At 29.6% G+C, this 17,155-nt stretch overlaps 1 protein-coding gene across 3 annotated transcripts in view; it reads right to left on the bottom strand.

Moving 5' to 3' along the window:
• The window catches only part of LOC130669619 (geranylgeranyl transferase type-2 subunit alpha), an 82,078-nt gene extending 67,523 nt beyond the window's left edge, over positions 1–14,555 (bottom strand). Inside the window, exons 1-4 of one of the 3 annotated variants that reach the window (XM_057472606.1) lie at positions 14,404–14,555; positions 14,040–14,307; positions 13,800–13,910; positions 11,280–11,398 (exon numbers count right to left, since the gene is read on the bottom strand). In XM_057472606.1, coding sequence (XP_057328589.1) covers positions 11,280–11,398; positions 13,800–13,910; positions 14,040–14,042 — 233 coding nt within the window. In that variant the 5' untranslated portion in view covers positions 14,043–14,307; positions 14,404–14,555. Of the gene's footprint in view, positions 1–11,279; positions 11,399–13,799; positions 13,911–14,039; positions 14,308–14,369 lie in introns of all 3 variants that reach the window. The other 2 variants (XM_057472605.1, XM_057472607.1) reach the window with 2 other exon arrangements.
• Between the last annotated feature and the right edge of the window lie 2,600 nt (positions 14,556–17,155).

Genomic DNA, 17,155 nt, shown 5'->3' with positions numbered 1-17,155 from the left:
TCTTGAACTAATGCATTTTTTATATCTTCAAAATTAAGTTTCTGCGTATCAGCGTATTTTCTCTGATGACATTCTTTCTGTAATTAATAAGGAATAGTATTTTAAAATAAACATATGATGAATCGAAAAAAATAGCCCGGGAAAAAATGCTTGGATATAATCATGTCTGTTCATTAGGGTGGGCCAAAAAAAGTGACTATTTTTTTTTCTTTAGTTACAGTGAAAATATTGTTTGAGATAATGAAAAAAAATTTTTATTAAAATTTGAGCTCTTAATATTACTATCGAGAAGTGCCTATTTGCAATTCTCCTTTTCCCATTTAAATAACATGGGAAAAAAAATTTTTTATTTTTTTATTTTTCTAGCTCGGCATTCGCACGTCAAATAAATGAGTCCATAGCATATTTTATAGAGAATTTAACGCTCTACAAAAAAGGTCTCTTATTATTTTTTGATAAATCCATCCATTCGAAAGTTATCGAAGCTGGAAGTCAAATCTATAATAAATTTCCAGATTTTTTTACTTTTCCAGCAAAACTATCAGACTTATCAAAAAATGTCATAGGATCTTTTTTATAGACAATTTTATTCCCTACAAATTATTGTCAATAAAATTCTTTGAAATACCGCATTGTTTTCTGTTTATTTTCATTTTAATGCCAAGCTCGTAAAAATAATAGTCTTCTACTCTATTCTGAGAACTTAAGATTCAAATGAAAATAACTAGAAAACAATGCGGAATTTGAATGAACTTTATTTCAACTAATTTGTAGGGAATAAAATTGTCTATAAAAAAGAACCTATGACATTTTTTGATAAGTCTGATAGTTTTGCTGGAAAAGTAAAAAGATCTGGAAATTTATTATAGATTTGATTTCCAGCTCCGATAACTTTCGAATGGATGGATTTATCAAAAAATGATAAGAGCCCTTTTTTGTAGAGCGTTCAATTCTCTACAAGATTATGCTATGGACTCATTTATATGACGTGCGAATGCCGAGCTAGAAAAATAAAAATATAAAATTTTTTTTTTCCATGCTATTTAAATGGAAAATGGAGAATCGCAAATAGGCACCTCTTAATATTAATATTAAGAGCTCAAATTTTAATAGAATTTTTTTTTCATCATCTCAAACAATATTTTCACTGTAACTAAAGAAAAAGAAATAGTCACTTTTTTTGGCCCACCCTACTGTTCATGTATATAATATATCAGGCCATATATTACTAAATGTACTATCATATACGTTAATGTATGATTCACATCTTTACGATGCGCGCGCACAGGGGTTACACGAAAACTAAATGTTGACGTTGCTACATACACAACACGTGTTTTAAAAGTGCGAATTTTATATGTGCTTAATAATTATATTCAGTATACTGAATCACTATAGTGATTAAAATTGAACATTTTGATAAATAATATTTACTACTTATTTGTAAATATTAGTGAAGAAAATTGTGCTTATATACTTTCTCCAGTGCGTCAATATAGTTGAGGTTAACTATCCGTATGTATTATTTATTGATATAAATTATTATATTATTATTTAATCTAATTTCTACTAAATATTATTAAATTATTAATTTTAAATATTTATTATTGATTATTTAATATTTAAAAAATAAATATACAAAGTATAAAAATATATTTAAATATACGTAAGATATAACCTGTAAAAAACGTAACTTTGTACAGTTAAGGAAAAATAAATAAATAAATAAATATTTAAAAAATAAATCAAGAAATTCAACACAAAATTTGTGATAAAAATTACAATCGAATATTAAATTAAAATAACAAATATTTAAAATTAATAATCTAATAATATTTTGTATAAAGTACATTTATAATATATATTTATTATTCTCTAAATTTAATATTTTTTATGAATTATTAAATATTAAATTTAGAAAATAATAAACATATTTAAAATTATTGAAAAAATTTAATAAAAAAATATTAAATAATAATGAAAATTGAATATTTAATTAAATTATTAATTTTTAATATTAATTTCTCTACAATAAAATTTGCTCACTAACCTAAGATTCTGTAATTGTAGATTTTATGACTATAGTCATAAATTAATGTATTAATGGTACTATTCAATTTCCATTCCAGTTCTTAAGATGGATAAAACAAATGCGGAACTTTGTAAGGACTGTCACAATTGGAAGATGCTATGGCAGTAATATGGACATAATTTAAAAATAACATTCGAACAATATAATAAAATCTGTGTTACACTTAATGGAAGAAAATAAATATTTATTTATTTAATTTTTCAAATTGTAACTAATTTTTATCAAATGTTTTTCCGATCTTTTTCTAGTTCTTTTATTATTTTATTGTAATTAATTATTTGTATTGTATTGTATATTTTCAGATTCTGAATGATTTTTATAACTCAATAAATAACCCGTTATTTTAAAGTTACTTCTATGGTTTCTAATTTTTTTCAAGTGTAAACATTTATTAGAGCTTTTTTTTGGATAAAAATACAAACATATTTTTAATTTATACTAAATTCCATTTCTACTTTTATGCTGAATGTGTGATGCAATAATTATCTGAATCTTCTAATAATAATAAAAATATGATTTCAGGAAATAACAACAATCAAGAACGACTTTTATTCAAAGGCAACTATTATTTTTAATATTAGAAATATTATTATAAAAATTTCATTGATTGTACTTCAATGGAAAAATGATTATTTTTATTTTAAAAATATTTATATTATTAATTAATGACACTAAACACTTAAAGTGTGTATTGTTGCCTAAACACTTTAGGTGCCTTATTATCTAAAACACTTTATGTGTGTTAAAATTAAACGTTTAAAATTTTTACTACACTTTAAACACTAAAATAGTGTTTAGTTGGTGACTACAAGTATTTAAACGCTTAAAGTGTTTTAAAATAAAACACTTGGATTTGCAGTGTAGATTTAATAATTAATCAATTTGACAGTTTTCGAAATATCCAAAAATGATTATTGTTTTTTTCGTAATTCTTAAATGGCTCAGAAGCTATTTGACTAAATGATCTAAAATTTGCTGGAAATCCAAGTTTAGAAGAACTCTTCGGGAGGGCACAAAAAACCCTCTAGATCGGTTCATTTATTAAAAAGATATGAGAGGTTTACCTACCGCACACGTATCAAAAATAACTAGTCCCGAAGTTTTCTAAAACCGGCAATTTTTTTTGCGGAAATTGAAAAAAAATTTTTTTTTTTTCGTTTTTTTCAAGCTCTAGAACTTGATTAAGAGCTTTCGATTGCCGCCGAAAACGTCTCAATCGGATAATCCATTCGAGAGATATCATCGACGAAAGAATAAAAAAAATTTCGCTTCTTTTTTCTCGAATATATTAGAAACAGTAAATTAATCCATTTTGAAATCTAATCAGCTCTAAAGCACTATAAGCTGCATCGAATGCTGCCTCAACTATCGAATGTGAATTAATCATTCAAGAGATTTCATTTTCGAAAGAATTTCAGAAAGGTTTTTTTTCTTCTAATAAACTTAAGAATTGCAAAACTGCTGATTCGAAACACTTTTTAGCGTTTAGAGACTAAAAACTAGCGTCCAATGCCGCCTCAAACCTCAATAACTGTCAATTAGTTCGTAAGATCGGCAATGAGAAATTTTATAAATAACAATTTACTTCATTTCTTTTGGATAACGCATAATGTAATTTATCATACATTCCAAAAATCATACCGTGCCTTTGTTTTTATAGTCTTGATGATCGCTACATAGTTTATTGCAAACAGTTAGTTTAAATAATATCATCAATAAAAATTTTAAAAAATCACTGTTTCTGTTAATTTTTTTCGGACGTTTCATATATTAGCGTCTGATTTAATACAAAGCTCATATAACTCCCTATCTTGATCATTTTTACTAATTTCTGTCCAAAAACTTTGAATTTATTAAGCATAATCCTGAGCGAAACGTTAAAAAACGATCCTCATTGATTATTTTCAATTTCTTGAATTCTCGGAGATTAAAACAAAACTTAACTTTTTTCGAGCTCCAAAACATCGGGAAGTTTCGGGGCTGGTCCGCAGGGTTAACCGATTTCCAGATTTTTTAAAATTTATTTAATGTTACATGTAATTCTTTGACTGATGTAGTGGCATTTTTAAAAAATTCAGTAATATTTTCATCACTTTTTATTTTTAATATGAAGAAAACTAAACTACTAGACAATGATATTAATAATGTTCAAAAGTAGTCATGTAGTAAATCAATAGATAATTTGAATAACGGGAACGGAAATCCTGACTGATCATTTTTTAATTTTAATTGTTATTAGTTCATCTTCGCTTTTGATTATCACATGAGTGATTGAGATGTGCAATTTCGGATTTTCCAATATTTTTTAAAAATTATTTCCAATTTTTTTTTGACTTTCGTACATTAAAAGAAGATACTTTCCTTCGAGCTCGAAGAAACTAGTGTAATAAAGAATATTTTCAACAATATTTTAGAGCTGAAGCTCGAAAAAGGCGGTAAGTTTTGGGACTTGCCTTCATGTACACGTTTCTAGAGAAATTTTTGGATTTCCGATCGATGATCTTTACTTTCAGATATGATTCTAAGAGTATTTTTTTAAGAATCTCGTTGAAAATCCATTTCATTTTTTCATAAGATCTAATATGACTCTGAAAGTAGCAGACATCCAACAAAAAATTAGTTTAGGTGGGAATATCTAGGGTAATAATAAAGCTACCACAAATTTCAAAGGGAGATATTGTTCATTTGCTCGACCCTATCTAAAAATTCCCATAGAATCCATTCAAATGCGACAAAAACCGCATAGGATCCTATAGACTGTATTGGTTTCTATGCGGGTTTTGTCGCATTTGAGTGGATTCTATGGAAATTTTTGGATAGGGGACATCTTTAAGTGGTAAATTCCAAAAAAAAATTCCTTAGAGGATATCATAATCCAAAACATTAAAAAAAAATTTGTCTTTTTAATATAACTGAAGTAAATTAAAAATTAAAAAAAGAAAAAAAAAACTCTTCAAATTTCTTTTTTTGGAACGAAGTTCTTTATGGGGCGTTGCGGAGGGGTACCCTAGCCGGCAAAAAACGTCCGTAACACGAGAAAAAAAAGCGTAAGATTTTTATGTATAGTCTATGTATGATGGCTATACAGTGTCCAATCTATAGTCTATGGGATGACTGTTAGTATAGTCGAAAAGATGAAAACCGGCGATAAATAGTTACAGGTCTCCTAAAAATATGGTTGATGGCTTAAATGATCCGGAACACGGAAAATAAAAAATAGTAGTGGCAACTCTCTGAGATAGTACTGAGTACTTTCTGTAAAAAAAAAAATTTCAGAAAGCACTGTATACAATCTAGACTGTATCCACTACTCTCTGGAAAGTACTGAGTACTTTCCCAGACAAAAACCACCAATATCTCATATAGTACACTCTTAGACAGTAGTCAGTGGCATCTGTAAAGCAACGAGCAGTTTCGGCATGCGCGCGCCGCCACTCTAGTGAGTGTAGTTGTTAAATAATTTTTTTATGCAATTAAATATTAGTTAAAAAATTTGAAAAAATTCTGGTGTCATCTAGACACTTCAAAGAATATGATTCCTTGGTAATAAAAGTTATATCACCATTTTTCAAAAAGTTATTCAATTGTTGAAATGACAAAAAAAATGAAAAATTTCCAAAAAATGTCAAAAAAAATCGAAGAAAAAAAAAAAATTGAAACTTTTTTTTTGTGTTCTAAATTTTTTTTTGACATTTTTTGGAAATTTTTCATTTTTTTTGTCATTTCCTTGCATTTGCTGAGTTACCAACGCAAAAATTTGAGAAAAGTCGAAAAAAAAAATTTTTTTCATTTTGATTATGATTACACAATTAAAGGAACAAAACTTGCTCCTTTAATTGTTTAGCTAAACTTTGATCGATGATTCCCAGAAAACGGTTCGATAGATCAATTTAAAAATTTACAGGGGTCTTGGGGGTACATTAAGCTAAAAAAGTCCCTGGCAACATTATTTTTTTTATCGATATTTGCAGAGTAGCGGTTGATTTACTAAAAAACCAAAAAAAGTCATTTTTTTGTACTTTTTTCTAATGGATGTTAAAAATAAAAAAAATTTTTTTTTTTCAAAAAATGATGACAGGGTCTTGTAGAGAATTTATTCAAGTTTTCAACGCCGCCCTTTAACTTTCTGTGCGATCATTGGTACCTGAAATATCGAAGATCAAAGCCAAAAGGATCATTTTTTGTTTGAAGGCTGATATCTCTGCGACAAATCGTCCTACGAGGTTAAAAAAAAAAACCAAATTGAAGCTGAATAAATTTGCTAAACGATGTATGCATTCGTTTAGTTGAAAGAATTTTTCCGCGGTCCGTGGGCTCTTCGGAAAAAAAAAAAAGTTTAGAAATTTTTTGGCTCGCGGTATTTCTCATGTTTGCGCAATAATCGGAGCTTTTAAAAAATTTTGAAAAAAATACACCTAAACTAGAGATTTCAAGCTATAAAATGCTTTTTTTAAATTTTCGATCCGATTTTTTTTCACCAAGTCACAGCCTTCCAAAAATCACTAAAAAATTTATAAAATTTTTCTGCTCCTTTAATTTTTTGCATTAGTGTATATCAGTCGTACTCTAATGATACGTACAGTGAGCATTATTATTTTGTATTCTCAAGTGTTTTTTTTAATTTTAAGCTATTACTGATTTCATATTCTTGTTAGGCATTATATGATTACTTTTCAAATTTTTTCATGCCATTTTATAAACTTTATAATCTTTTTATAAACAAATGGATTAATTAAATATTTTTGAAAATTTTTTTTTCACCATATTGTTAGCGTAAGGAAATAATAATTTAAAAGAAAAAAATTTTTCTTAAAAACGCATTTACAATTTTTATAAATAAACGCGTGTTGTTAGAGAACTATAACAGATAAACATTAGGTTTAAAATTTATAAGAAAGCTCAACTCATACTGTATAAAAACGTGTTGAAGGTCGAAAACTGTATCTGCAATAGTTGCAAAGTTACAGTAATTTGTTTGTTGACAAATTGTGTCAGTGCTTGGACTTTGTCGTACTCCAAAACCCAGATGTTTTTTAAAAAATTGGAAGAATTTTTATTTGCCATATTGTTGGAGGTTGCTATTTTTGTAATTTTTTTATGTTCTAGAAAAAAATTAAAATAAAAAATGAAATGTTTATAGCAAATTGTTAAACAAACAAATGATTAAATCGTTGACAAAAATTTTTTTTTTTTGCCATTATATTTAGAAATGCAAATTATAATTCAAAAGAAAACGATTCCTTAATGATTTATTTAAATGATCAAAATATGAAAAAAAAAACGATTATAAACATTAAGATATTGTTTTTAAGAATTTTTATTTTTTAAATCATTATTCCCTTACGCTAACAATATGGTGAAAAAAAATTTTTCAAAAATATTTAATTAATCCATTTGTTTATAAAAAATTTATAAACAAATGGCAAGAAAAAATTTTAAAAGTAATCATATAATGCCTAACAAGAATATGAAATCAGTAATAGCTTAAAATTAAAAAAAAAAATTATTTAACATACATTATTTTAATTTTTAATTTTTTTGTTAGTTCAAAAATTAATAATTAATGAAATAAAAATATTGTATAAACTTTTATACTATCATCTTGTTGAGTATGTTTATAAAAAAGGCTCCAAGAAACAAAAAATTTATAGATTAATTATTTAAACTTTTATACCGCCTTTTATGACAACACATACCCGTAAAAAAAATGTTAATTAACAATCGAATAACTTTTTGAAAAATGGTGATACAACTTTTATTATCGCGGAATCATATTCTTTGAAGTGTCTAGATGACACCAGAATATTTTCAAATTTTTTAATTAATATTTAATTGCATAAAAAAATTATTTAAAAACTACGCTCACTAGAGTGATGGCGCCCGCATGCCGAAACTGCCGCGCAAAAGCCGATTGTCAATGTTAAATTAAAATTATAAATATTCGAGCTACAATTCGGGGAGTCGAGAACTGTTTTTACTTAAATTTTCTGCTCTTTCAGAAACTTTTTTAATATTTGAGCTATCACCTATACTTTTCGAGATTTTGCCAAAAAGCTGGACGACTAATTTTTTTAACGGTTTTTTGTTCATAACAATTGTAATTTTATTTTTCCAAAAAAAAATCCAATAAACGGCTTTTTCTAGACGCCATTCCGGATCGTTTTAGCCATCAATCATATTTTTAAGAGACCTGTAACTATTTTTCGCGCAGGAAATCAACTTCTCGACTGGACTAAAATAGATTAAAAAAAGTTTGGTACATCCAAAAGTGCACGACTCTTAATGCTCATTTGCACAAATAAGAAAAATGTACGATTAAAGTTTCAAGGACAATTGTTTCTTTCCTTTCTATTACACTAGAAATTCAAATTTCGCTCCGAAAAATAGTCAGATGTATTTTTTCGCGGAGGCGCGACTGCACTCCAATACCAACTGTGTTACAAGTGTATTATTTTAACACATATTAAATGTGTTCTATGTTTAAGGCCATAAGTGAAACTATAGTTTTTTGTAGTCATTTAAAACACGTTTCACGGTGTATTAAATATCTATAGATTGCTTATGGCGTTTCAATGTTATTTGGGAAGTGTGTTAATTTTGACTACACACTTGGTTTTAGAGTGTGGTGTGACGAACTGATATGTAAAAAACATATATAGATATACAAAATTAGTTAAGTTCTTTTTAATAATTATAATTAACGGGGCCGAATTCGATGGCCAATTTATGACACACTACTTCTTCGGCCCTAAAATAATCTTTTAAAAAAAAAGTGATCCAAATAATGGCTTTTTTCTCAAGTAGTTGTGTTTAAATTTTTTCAATTTGTTATGTCCAAATTTTTTTTTTTTTTATTTTAATAATTATTTAAAATAATTATTTCTGAGCTCCTCTGTGCAAAGCGCGCGAAAACGCAGCGTCAGCTTCTTCACCTTTTTTATGCGGCAAAGAATAGTGGGAAGACACCTGCAATAAGTTTAACGAATAAACAATAAACTGTCGTCACTTTCCACCAATGACGATAATTATAAATTCCCCATCAAATTGCCAAGCAATGTTTATAAAAAGCCTGAGCACCCATAGCTCAGGGCTAGTCGGTTCTTAAAACTCACGGTCCGCAAAATTTCGAACGTCGAAATTTCGTGTACTCTTATTGCAGGAATCCGCCCTAGGCGTTGAAAAGTCAATAAGAGAATTTTTAATAATATTTAACTTAAACCCTATTGCAGGAATCCGCATCTGCGTTGAAAAGTCAATAGGGCACTTCTTAAATAATCTAGACTAATTCTTATTGCAGGAATCCGCATCTGCGTCGAAAAGTCAATAAGAAATCGTCAAAGATTGCTAAATTCTATTAATCTTACTGCAGGAATCCGCCCTAGGCGTTGAAAAGTCAGTAAGGGATTTAAATTTTATATTAAAAATCCTCAAATATTGATCTAAAATTCGATCTGACGCAACCGTATAATCGTGCGTCTAGTACAATATTTGTCGGATTTTAAAAACCATCCGGTACGATCGAACCAGTGACGCAAATCACGTGAATTTGCGATTCCATCTCGTGCCGAGTTAATTTGCGCATAAAACCACTTTTCGGGTGTGTAAAAGGACGCATTAAATATAAATTATAATCTTATAAAAATATCTGTTAAAGATAAATAATCCTATAATATAAATTAAATATAAAGTTGTGAAAAACTAGAGTGAACAAGTGACGTTCAGTAAAAACGTTGTAATTTGAAATACTTAATAAAAGATCGAGTTCATCACTCCAACCTTGCGGTTTTCATTCAAAAGTAGTACATCAGATATCATCCTACCAACCCAGCCGCACCCATTCTACCAACCCTACAGGAAGGTCGAGTGAGCTGTTTAGTTCTGGAGGGATAATAGCTGCCGCACTAGAAGAATTGACATCGAAAGGTAGGTGAAAGAACTACTATTCTATCATCATAAAATACTTTTGGCTTAAACAAGAGTACCAGTCTCTTCGAAGACGTTTGGGTTCTTAATTCTCGAAAAGATCCACTATAAATAATAAATTATAGGAAGATAATTTCTTCCTCGTATTCTTTATTGTTGTCCGCACCCTCCAACCCGCTTGTCCTAAAATTACTGTCGCTACCAAAGGGAGAAATCCCGGATAAATAATTAAAAATTAAGCGGCGGACATAACAAATTTATTAAAAACCATTGTAATTTTGGATCACGACAAAGTCCAAGCACTGACTCGATTTGTCAACAAACAAATTGCCGTAACTTTGCAACTATTGCAGATACAGTTTTTGACCTTCAGGTCGTTTTTATACAGTATGACTGAAGCTTTCTTATAAATGTTTAACCTAACGTTTATCTGTTATAGTTCTCTAACTACACGCATTTGTTTATAAGAATTAGCATATTTTCCATTTCTTACAATGCTTATATCTCATAAACAAATAATGTTCTGACAAATATGCTTCCGGACTTTTTTGTTACCCGATTATTAAACTATTCAAATATATTTTTTTGATATTTTTAACCCTATTTGTTTATGTTATGTTGGAATAAAAAATGTATACCTGAATAAATATTTTCTTTATACCACGAATAGAACTTGAAATTAATATTTTTATAATAAGGAACTTCGTTCCTATCTGCCCTATCCAAAACATCCCATAGAATCCATTAGAATGGGTCAAAAGCCGCTTAAAAACCAATACAAGTCTATAGGATTCTATGCGGCTTTTGACCCATTCTAATGGATTCTATGGGATGTTTTGGATAGGGTGGTGTCCCATGACACCACACGTTTTTTTTTTTTTTAAAGCGATTTTTGAGACGAATATTCGTTGCCAAAAATTCCAAAAGAAATTTCGAAAATCTGAAAGAATCCACATGCAGATAGTCATAAATTATCTAAGATTACTAAATCAAAATATATTTTTAATAATTTGCAATCCTTGGAAAGCCAGACAAAAACTATTTTTCATTATAAAAACTTTTGTGTTAAAAAAAAATTTTTTTTTTTAATTTACCACTCAAAGATGTCGAACCAATAAACAATATCAAACGTTGAAATTTGTGATAGCTGTATTATTTCCCTAGATATCTCCAGCTAAACTAATTTTTTGTCGAATGTTTGCTACTTTTAGAGTCTAAGGTAGCAATGTATTTTACTGAAAATTTTTTAATAAATAGTTATTACCATTCTCTTTTTTTGAATGCTTCACGACGAATATTCCACACTGAACTTAAATCTGGAATCTCCGATAGTATTCTCTCAGTCAGCATCAGTAATTCATCATCATACAGGTTATCATCTCTCTATTGCCAATTAAAACATTATAGGAATATAATTAATAAGTTATTTAATCAAGTATTCGTTTGATTTAAGATAAAGTAATATACGAAAAATCATTTGTTCCTAAGCCAGAGAGTAATCGATTTGAAATACGGAAGATCAATATACAAATCTACATACGTCTTCTCCCTTGCGGTTTTAGCGCCACGGTGAGCTCACAGTAAAAATACCGTTAAAACACCGTGGAACGACTGTGGAAACGAGGTTGTAATGCAATGGAATCACGGTATTTTTTGTGCAGTCACGCCACTGTATTTGGACCGCGTTTCCATTGCATTTAAAGAGTGTTTCCATGGTGTTTCGACTGTGAGGTCACAGTAATCTCACGGTGGTTTTACGGTAGCTCCACAGTGGTTTTCAGCGATCTCCACGGTGAGTTTACAATGGCTTTCCGATGGCTTGACAGTTTTTTAACCGTGATTTCACCGTATTTCCACGGTGAGTTCATCGTTCCATGGCGTGTCCATAAATTTTATAGCGAAGAAAAAAAAAAATTAACGCCGACTCGGAGGATCGATCCCAGCGCCTTTGCCTTCACAGTCTGATCTGTTATCCACTGTACCAAATCACGCACTTGCAAGTCGTGGTTGATTGTATTTATATAAACACAAATGAACTATAGAAAATTAAAGATATCTAACAAATGATTGATTTTGTGATTTGTATTATATTCAATTATATAATTGTTGAGTAGCGGGACAATAAATACTTTTTTTGGTAAATTATGTAAATGAGAAGTTGAAATTTTTCAAACTTAACTACAATATTTTAAATTTAATATCTCAGTTTTTTATAACTAAATTCATTATTGAAACATCGAAATGTCTTTAACTATCTCGCTAATGGTCTTGTCAGCTCATTTTAAAAAATTTTAAAAAAGTTTTCATAGTTAATAACATTTATGAATGCGGTAAATTGAAAAATTTCATAGACTTTATATGACTTATGAATCATTGTAAAATCATTTTTTTCGAATAATGTTAGATTATTTAGTCGTATCTAAAATATTTAATACAAAATATAATGATTCACACACCTGCACAGCATATTTACTCAGAAACCGCTATTAAATAGAATTTGCTAGAACTCAATTATATCAAATTTTGCATTATAAAGTAAAAACAAAATTTACTGTAGGACTAGAAAAATTTTTTGGCGCAAAAATATTTTGTTTCCGGCTAAAAAATTTTTTTCTTTAATTAAGAAAATTCTTTCTCGCCCCAAGAAAATTTTTGTTTTCAATTCATTATTCAAAAATTTGTTTGGGGTGAGTGCAACTTTTTTGCGCCAAGAAATTCCTTTTTTCTGTGTACTTATATTGATAAGATAACTTAAAATGATAAGCTTTGTTCATTTTGATAATTTAACAATACACTTTAGAAAAGATAATTATCAAAAATACTGAGAAAATAAGAAAATATGATTGACAGAGATTTGGAAACTATAAGAAAAAAATATATCAATGGTGAAGAAACCATGGAATCATCGTGAAAACAACGAGGAAATATCGAACTACCACAGTGAAAACGCTAAAAAATCGACGCGAAAATACTGTGAGGCCACCGTAAGACCACCATGATCTCACCGTGGAAATTACTGCAAACCACCGTGAAGCCATTGTTAGAACATTGGAAATTCACCGTCAGAATACTGTGAACTCGCGTTCAAAACACCCTTAAGCCACCGTAAAAACACAGTGGGGACACGGTTGGAACATAGTAGCGTGACTGCACAGAAACCACCGTGGTTCGACCGTAAATTCACCGTCGAATCTCCGCCGCTTCACTGTCAGAACACCGAAGGCGTGTTTTCACGGAAAAAACACCGTAGTTTGACCGTGTTTTCACCGTCACGGTAAAACCGCTAGAGCTATAATTTAATTTAATAATTGTCGAGTACAAGTTTCAATTACGTTTTTTTTACGACACTGAAAGTAGCGGACATTCGACTATTATAGTGTTCTTATTTTTCAACATTTTGATTCTAATTCGGAAAAAAAACTTGAAAATAAGCACAAGAAGATTTCTACAAGTTTTTGACATGTATTTTTAAAATATTTTACTTGTTCAATTAAAACAGAAAAAAAAATTTTCAAGCCTGCTACTGTCAGTCCTATTTTTTCCTGATACTGGATGTAGCAGATATTGGAACATTTTTTTTTTTTTAATAAACACGTAAAATACTTTAAGGAAAAAAAATTGTTAATTATACGTCAAAAATTGTAAAAAATCTTTCAATACATATTAAAAAAATTTAATTCAACTCACAAATAATTTATTTATAAAAATAAGATAGTCGTCTGATACCTGCTACATCGAGTATCATGTTTTTTTTATTTTTGTTACGTAGAGTCCTAATACTAACCTTTTGAAATATCAAATTCATAACTTCTTTATATTTCACTACTTTCATTTGCTTTTCCTTTTTTTTTCGAGCTTCTTGTTCGGCAGAAGAACGAATTTTCAGACGGCCATGCTGAAATAAAAAATATTTATCTTGCTAATGACATATGCTTATAAATACAATTTTTTATACGAATTAATTTTTGGAAGTCTAGTTCAAAAACTAGATCAATAAATGAACAGGTAATTGTGATTTATTTACCATTTTGAAAGCGATTTAAAGTATAACTTGACGTAATGAAGACTCAACGTTTCAAAAGCGCTAAGACACTCGAATATTGTTGAATGAATGGGAAAATATAATTATGTATTTCTAAGCAATTAAATATATCTTTATTAAACTTAACCTCCAAGTGAATAAATAAATATGACATTTATTTGGCTTATGAATTGATTGCCAGAAATCAAAATTTAATGGACGATATCCAAATAAAACGAGACAACAAAATACGATGACCGCAACTGCACATCTATAAATATAAGTTAACTAAGTTCATAAGCATGAAAGGAATATTAAAAGATGAAGCTGAACTTGAAAATATTAATTGACAGGAAAACAACTTTACTCCCAGAACTAGAGATGGACGATTCCTGATAGCCACTTTAACCACAAGTTACCATGATAGCCACACTCTAAACATAATTGCTCAGCAAGTTCTGCAGTGAAACATTTTCTGCTAACTTAACGACAACTTTCTGGTAAGCCTCGACTGGATAATACTTGCGTGCAAGTAGATGCAAATCTACTGCCGTCATTTGAATGTAATTTGACAGAAAAACTTGCCGTCAATTTGAAGTGAAACTTTCAATGAACTTAACGTCATTGTTTGACAGTAACACTTGTAGTTAAATCGAATTCAAGTTACAGACAATTTACTGTCAACTTAAGGCTGGGCCGCACCTAACGAAGTCCTGAATTTAAGAATTCTAATTACTTTTTGAATATTTATGGGACTCGGATGATGAAAATCTTCCGAGGAAGTTCGTTTTCTTCTTTTAGTCGGAAGCTAATAAAATTGCTGTTATGATAATTATTTAATAAATAATTAGAATTCTTAAATTCAGGACTTGTTGGTGCGGGCCAGCCTTAAGTTGGCTTTAGAATACGGCAGTAACTTGAAGTTAACTTGTGGATAAGGTGGCTATCAGGGTACAGTCAGAACCAGTGATTCATACCGTCCATGGTTACAAGCGTACCAACTGACAAGTCTATGCTGCGATAACTCCGTGCAGTAGCTCACCAAAGTTAGCCTCTCAAAAATATTAATTTTTTCTATTTTCGACTTTTTTTCTATTAATTCGTTTGTTCATCGTTTGTTCTTAATTGTTGACTGTTAATAATTGTTTGTTCTCCATTTATTTATTTAAAAAAATTAATTAAAAATATACCTTCAAGTTAGCCCCCCTATTGCAGTCTTTAATATTTTTCCGTCGATAATGACTCGTAAATATTTATTTTCGATTGTTCGTGCATAAACTACCGTGCAGTAGATTTCTTACTAGTGTGATGTCCCATCGCGGTCCACCTGTCCGATTGAAATGACCCCTCGCGGAATTAAGAGATAAACCCATACGCGGGCTATTCAAATATAATTATATTTATATTTGTTAAATAAATCGTGGGAAAATCTTGGGTTTTTTGGGACTTAAAAATAATAAAATAAAAATAAACCATCCGGTCACTCGAGGCTCGTCTAAATAAAGTTATAAATATAAAAATTATGAAAGGAACTTATGTCTGAAACCTTGTTCGCTAGAATTAAGAGAAATTTGTGTTGACATTTGTTAGTTATTTATAAAAAAATTCTGTATTTCGTATTTAAGGAGTTTTAGAAATTCAAGTACCCTGCCATAAATTTTAGTAAGAAAATTCCTCAAAACCCTTAAATAAAACCTTGAAGAACGGAGGATAAGCCGGTTGGAGACAGCAATAAAACTCGAGCGGTCTAAGCATCGGATAACGCAGCAGCTGTTGAAAATTCGATCAAGCGGCGGAGGAGAAGATTCAACCTCGAGGGGCGGAAATAGTGACTGTGACGTCATGAGGCCCCGACTACGTCCCCACAGCCAGCCAATAAGGAAAACTTACCCCGCCATAGTCTCCAAGGCTGACGCCCCTTCAAACTTAAAATAATTTTAAGATTAATTTTTGTAAAATAGAATAAGCAAGAAGCTCAAGCGAGACGGACGCAACCTGTAATAATTGTTGAATATATTTTTACGCTATCTGTCTAACAAATATAACCATTTTTTTGAATTGGAAATTCTTCCCCAATCTATAATCCGTACCAAAGCTGAGTATTCAAATACTTCCGGGCGAAGTAGCCCAGTATAGACAATTTAATTTATAGTGAATTAATTAATCGACCTCCCAATAGGTGGAGGTCATAACACTAGCACAGTTACCCTAATAGCCACTTTTCATTGAAATTGACGGTAATTTAATGTTGAAATTACCTGAAATCTGCTGCCCGAATTTACAGACAATTTCACAGCAAAAGTTGAAAATAAAAATTTGCGGTTAATTTTTCTTCAATTTAAAGGTGACTTTTTACGATAAAAAAAAGTCGGTATTGTTCATTCTTATCATTTCAGAAGGTAAGAAAATTTATACATAAAATTGTCTACAATTTGAGCATAAAAATATACTTAACAATTTTTCAAGTAAAATTAACGATAAATTGACATAAAATTTGCCGGAAAATTAAAGACAACTTTTTTCAGTCAACTTTTGAAGTGAATTTGCATTCTAATTCGGGCAGTAAATTTACATCAAATTCAATAGCAAGTTGCATACAAATTGTCGTAAAAAATGGAAAAGTCCGAAGTTGACGGAAATTTGACGAAAAATTCAACGAAACTTTGGTACAATAAACGTTTGCTCAAGCAAACTGTGCTATTAGGGTATATGAAGGACAATTATGTTATAAGATAAATCTATGTTAAAACTTTTCTATGCAGAATATTTCTATTGCAGGGCATCTCTATGTAGGACATGTCTATGCAAGATATCTCTACGCTCATCAAGTATTTTTGTATATTTACTCTTGAAGCCATAGTTTTACATATATTTGTCCTACATACAAACGTCATGCATAGAGATGTCTTGCATACAGATCTCCTGCATACAGATATCGTACATAGAGATATCTTGCACAGAGATATCTTGCACAGAGATGTCCTGCATAGAAATATTCTGCATAGAATAATTTTGACATCGAAATATCTTATTATATAATTGTCCTTAATTATAATTATGCTGACTAAGAAATTTACTACAGAAAGATATCCGAGCATAGAAATTTCTAGCATAGAGTT

This window comes from Microplitis mediator, chromosome 6 (genome assembly GCF_029852145.1).
Source record: "Microplitis mediator isolate UGA2020A chromosome 6, iyMicMedi2.1, whole genome shotgun sequence".
NCBI lineage: Eukaryota > Metazoa > Arthropoda > Insecta > Hymenoptera > Braconidae > Microplitis > Microplitis mediator.
This window is presented reverse-complemented; position numbering and strand designations above follow the sequence as displayed.